Source organism: Condylura cristata, unplaced genomic scaffold (genome assembly GCF_000260355.1).
Source record: "Condylura cristata isolate star-nosed mole 26May11 unplaced genomic scaffold, ConCri1.0 scaffold00041, whole genome shotgun sequence".
Taxonomy (NCBI): Eukaryota; Metazoa; Chordata; class Mammalia; order Eulipotyphla; family Talpidae; genus Condylura; species Condylura cristata.
The window spans coordinates 618,571-623,268 of record NW_004567142.1 but is presented as its reverse complement, the minus strand read 5'-3'; the positions used below and the strand labels follow the sequence as shown (position 1 = coordinate 623,268).

At 59.3% G+C, this 4,698-nt stretch overlaps 1 protein-coding gene across 1 annotated transcript; it reads left to right on the top strand.

Moving 5' to 3' along the window:
- Positions 1 to 217: 217 nt before the first annotated feature.
- On the top strand, positions 218 to 4,632 carry LOC101637647 (cytochrome P450 2A13). The gene is made up of 7 exons (XM_004693902.2): positions 218 to 403; positions 668 to 830; positions 1,560 to 1,709; positions 1,895 to 2,055; positions 3,093 to 3,269; positions 3,867 to 4,008; positions 4,394 to 4,632. Exons 1-7 carry the CDS (start codon positions 224 to 226, stop codon positions 4,630 to 4,632), a joined length of 1,212 nt encoding a protein of 403 aa, XP_004693959.1. The 5' UTR covers positions 218 to 223.
- The last annotated feature ends 66 nt before the right edge of the window (positions 4,633 to 4,698 follow it).

The window sequence follows — 4,698 nt, the reverse complement described above, 5'->3', positions numbered from 1 at the left end:
CACAAATTCAGTCTCTAGCCCACTCCCTATTAATCTGCCCTGGGGCCCCCTCTCCCGCCCCTGTTGGCTGAGTCCCAAAGTAGGCGGGGACCCTGCTGGGGGTGCAGCTGAGAGGTGAAGTGAGACAATTATATAACCAGGACTAAAGTCCTCCCGCTCTCCCAGGTAATATAAAGGCAGGCCTTGCGGGCTTCCCCACCTGACCCGCTCACTCAGCGCCACCATGCTGGCCTCGGGGCTGCTGCTGGTGGCTTTGCTGGCCTGCCTGACCATCATGGTCGTGATGTCTGTCTGGAAGCAGAGAAAGCTCTCGGGGAAGCTGCCCCCGGGGCCCACCCCACTGCCCTTCATCGGAAACTACCTGCAGCTGAACACTGAGCAGATGTACAACTCCCTCATGAAGGTGCCATGAGGCGGGAAGATGGGGGTCGGGAGGGCTGTGGGGAGGCCTGGGGCTTTATGGCAGGGCACTGGCCAGATGAGACCACAGTCTCCGCACAGGGGCTTTTGGGGGGTTCGGGGTCAGAGTCCTACTAGGAAAGTCCAGCTTTAGGAGGTCCAACTCCCTGCCTGTCCAAAGCGGGGGAGGGGTGCGGGGGGGGTGCCTCCCTGCCTGGAGGCCTGGCGCAGGGTCAGTGCAGAAACCCCGGCCGCTGGCCTCCCTCAGATCAGCGAGCGCTATGGCCCGGTGTTCACCGTGTACCTGGGGACGCGGAGGATAGTGGTGCTGTGCGGCCATGACGCCGTGAAGGAGGCCTTGGTGGACCAGGCCGAGGAATTCAGCGGGCGGGGAGAGCAGGCCACCTTCGACTGGCTCTTCAAAGGCTACGGTGAGGGGCCCGGGCCGGGGCGCAGGCCTGTTTCTCCAGCCTCTCAGGCGCAGTGTCCACTCGGCCCGGTGGCCCGGCCCTGGCCTGCTCTGTCCTCTGTCGCGGCCCTTCTGCTGGTCTTCTCTACCCGGCCAGGGTCTCTGCATCTCTCCGCCCCGTTTCTCTCACGCAGACTTGTTTCTCTGTACCTCCTGGAAGCTCGCCAGCTTCTGCTCTGGAACCTCGCCAGCTTCTGCTCTGGAACCTGGCTCTAGCTCTGTGTGACTTTCCGGCCTCTTCTCCTCCTCAGTTTCTGTGCTTCTCCACGTTTCTCTCCCTTGTCTTGGCAACTTGCATTATTTCTTCCTCAGAGTCTGCAGGGCTCCATCAACCCCCCCTCACCCCGCCCCCCAACTACTCTCCCTCTCCTCATACCTCACTGCACCTTTGTCGGATCTGATCTGCCACTCCTGGTTCTGGTGTCCCAACTTCTGCCTCTTCCTGCTCCCACCCCCTCACCTTTCCCTCGCCTCTCCTTACCTCCTTGTCTATCTCCTTCCCCCTTTCCCTTCCTGGCCCCCCATCTTCAGCTCCTCTCCCCTCACCCTTCCTCACCCTTTCTCTCAGTACCTGTCTTGTCTGCCCCAGCCCATCTCTGCTCACCCCCGGGAGCCTGCCTCGCGGGCGGCGCCCTCTGCGCGCCCGCACGGCCTTTCCTGCCCTCCAACGCCGCCGCCCGCTGCCCCGCAGGCGTGGCGTTCAGCAACGGCGAGCGCGCCAAGCAGCTGCGGCGTTTCTCCATCACCACGCTGCGGGACTTCGGCCTGGGCAAGCGCAGCATCGAGGAGCGCATCCAGGAGGAGGCGGGCTTCCTCATCGAGGCTTTCAGGGACACAAAAGGTGAGCAGGGGGCTGGGTGTGCAGGAGACGCCCGCAGACGGCGCGCGCTCAGCGCGGGGAGGCGCGCGCTCCGGGTCTGGGTCTGGCGCTGGGGAGTCCGGACGGCGCCCGCCTGCAGTTCTCCGATCCGCATCAGACCGTCCCCCCAACATCCCTGTCTCTCCCGGGCCCACCCCACCCTCCAGGCGCCTTCATCGACCCTACCTTCTTCCTGAGCCGAACTGTCTCCAATGTCATCAGCTCCATTGTCTTCGGGGACCGCTTCAACTATGAGGACAAAGAGTTCCTGTCCTTGCTGCGTATGATGCTGGGAAGCTTCCAGTTCACAGCTACCTCTACGGGACAGGTAGGCTCCCCGCCTCCAGCCCGAGGCCCTGGGGCTGCCCACCACAACCTGCCAGCTGCCCACCCTCCTCCAGTCAGGGTCCCTTCGAAGCAGTCCCCAGGACAGACGCCTAATACCGGCCTCCTAAGACACCTGACAGACACCCAATACCCAGTACCTGGCCTCATAGGATGCCTGGATAGCACAACAGGCACTTTCACTGCCTTCCCCACAAGCAAATCAATCTGAAGGCTCTTCCGGGTCTATAAGTCAGCTCGAGTTCCTCCTGACTCACCACAAGTGCTAACAGGTGCTCTCTGTTAGATCATCTGAATTCCTTAGCATGTCAACAAGTGACCACCTCAGCCCACTTCCTGAATACCTGGACCCCTGGTGCTACAACATTCACCAAAATTATTTAATAGCCACACAGATGTCTCACACGGGTCCCCTGGGCTAACTGAACAAATGCCCCGACCCCACCCATTTAAATATCTGAACCCCAACTAAGACCTGTTTAAGCACACATACCTAGATATTCTCCAAACATCCAAATAAGTGTCCCTCACTCACTTAACCCCTACAGAGATGATGCCCTTAGGAACCCCACTTGTACATGGTACCTGAACAGATTTTTTCCCCCATTTTAACAAATGACTACCAGCTCCACTTTAATAACTGAACCCCTTTCCAGAGCCCCCCAATCCAGACCCCCTTAAATATCTAGCTAGTAGTCTCCAGCTGAGCACCCCTGAATGCCTAAACCTGTCTAAGTCATCCCTCTCCAAACCAGTCCCACCCAGTAAACAGGTGTCACCCCAACCTCACCTAGCTCCCAGGTAAATAGCTGGAATCTGTATACATGTCCCAACCCAGCTCACCTAAATTCCTGGTCAGGGGCACTCACACTTGGCTCAGGGAACCCAGATGTCTGTTCCCTACCAGCCCCACGTAAACCCTGGACAGGTGCCTTCAACTCAGCGCCTTCGTGGTCGAGGGTGGGTCCCGCCCCACTCAGGTCCTGCCCAGTGACAGCGCCCCCCCTCCCCCACCCTCAGCTCTATGAGATGTTCTCCTCGGTGATGAAGCACCTGCCGGGACCGCAGCAACAGGCCTTTAAGGAGCTGCAGGGGCTGGAAAACTTCATAGCCAAGAAGGTGGAGCGTAACCAACGCACCCTGGACCCCAACTCCCCCCGGGACTTCATCGACTCCTTCCTCATCCGCATGCAGGAGGTACGACCCAGGGGCCGGTGCCTGCTGGGAGGGCCACAGCCAGGTGGGGCAGTCAGGTTTGGGGTGAGGGCAAAGAGAGGCCCCTTGAAAGTCATACGAAATGACATAAAAAAATGACAAACAGGCCCTCCCTGGTGGCACAGCACTACGGAACTCTCCACCGCCACTGCAGCACGAGTTTGATCCCCGGCCAGGGAGCTGACCCACATGCAGGGCAGACCTCTCCTGACCCGCCCACTGCTCCCCTCAGAGGTGTACTTCAGTCTGCCTGTTCTGCTCCCCATTCTGTCTGGGGCATCCTCTCACCCACCGCACCTCTGACCTGTACCCCAGTTCTTATATGCATTTAAAAAAATCTTTAAAAAAAAAAAAAAAAGACAAACTGAGAAGAAAAGAACAAAGACTCAGACTGCAAAGAGCGTGGAAAAGCATTTTGGTCAGAGCCAGCAGAATGGGCACATGCCAGAGAGAGCCTGGCAGAAATAGGGTCCCTGCTCCACCTGTGGTCTGTGATCTAGGCGAGGCGGAGCTCAGGAAAACCAGAAGGGCCACGAGAGCCTGGGGAGGGGCTCAGCCTGAAGCCGTCTCTCCCTGCAGGAGCAGAAGAACCCCAACAGCGAGTTCTTCATGAAGAACCTGGTGCTGACCACGCTGAACCTCTTCTTCGCGGGCACCGAGACTGTCAGCACTACCCTGCGCTACGGCTTCCTGCTGCTCATGAAGCACCCAGATGTGGAGGGTAAGGCTGTGGGGGCAGGCAAGGAAGGGGGGTCACAGGCCCAAGATCTCTGTGTCCACTGCAGTGACCCCTGCCCCGCCCAGAACCCCGGAGCCTCACACCTGCGCTGTTGGCTGAGTCTCCTGCTGTTCAATACTGAAACTCTCCAGAGGGGCTGACAGGCAGCTCCTGCCTGTGCAGAGCCCATCTGCACCCTCTCCCTGCTCACCCCGGCCACCCCAGCCCTGATTCTGGCATTGCCACGTGCCAAGGACCCCGACCCCACCATGCATGGGGCCAACGTGTTTTTGAAGTCAAGCACAGAGTGTGCAAGTCATGATCAGGGTGTCATAGATGGGCTATCGAGGACTCCCAGTTACCCAAACACACTCCGTTCCTCCCCCAGCCAAGCTCCATGCGGAGATTGACCGGGTCATTGGCAAGAACCGTCAGCCCAAGTTTGAGGACCGAGCCAAGATGCCCTACACGGAGGCAGTGATCCATGAGATCCAAAGATTCGGAGACATGATCCCCATGGGCCTGGCACGCAGAGTCACCAAGGACACCAAGTTCCGGGACTTCTTCATCCCCAAGGTGCTGCCCCGCCCAGCCCAGAGGGACCTCCCACCTGCTTGGGTCATGTGACCCAGCACCCCCTTCCCCTGAGAAATTTCCCTGGTCCCGCCCTACCCCTCAATCTAAGACTTCCCC

Coding starts and splice junctions, on each gene's coding strand:
- LOC101637647 (XM_004693902.2), top strand. CDS start 224: ATGCTGGCCTCGGGGCTGCTGCTGGTGGCTTTGCTGGCCTGCCTGACC. Junction 1,710..1,894: donor GGCTTTCAGGGACACAAAAG/GTGAGCAGGGGG, acceptor CCCACCCTCCAG/GCGCCTTCATCGACCCTACC. Junction 2,056..3,092: donor CAGCTACCTCTACGGGACAG/GTAGGCTCCCCG, acceptor CCCCACCCTCAG/CTCTATGAGATGTTCTCCTC.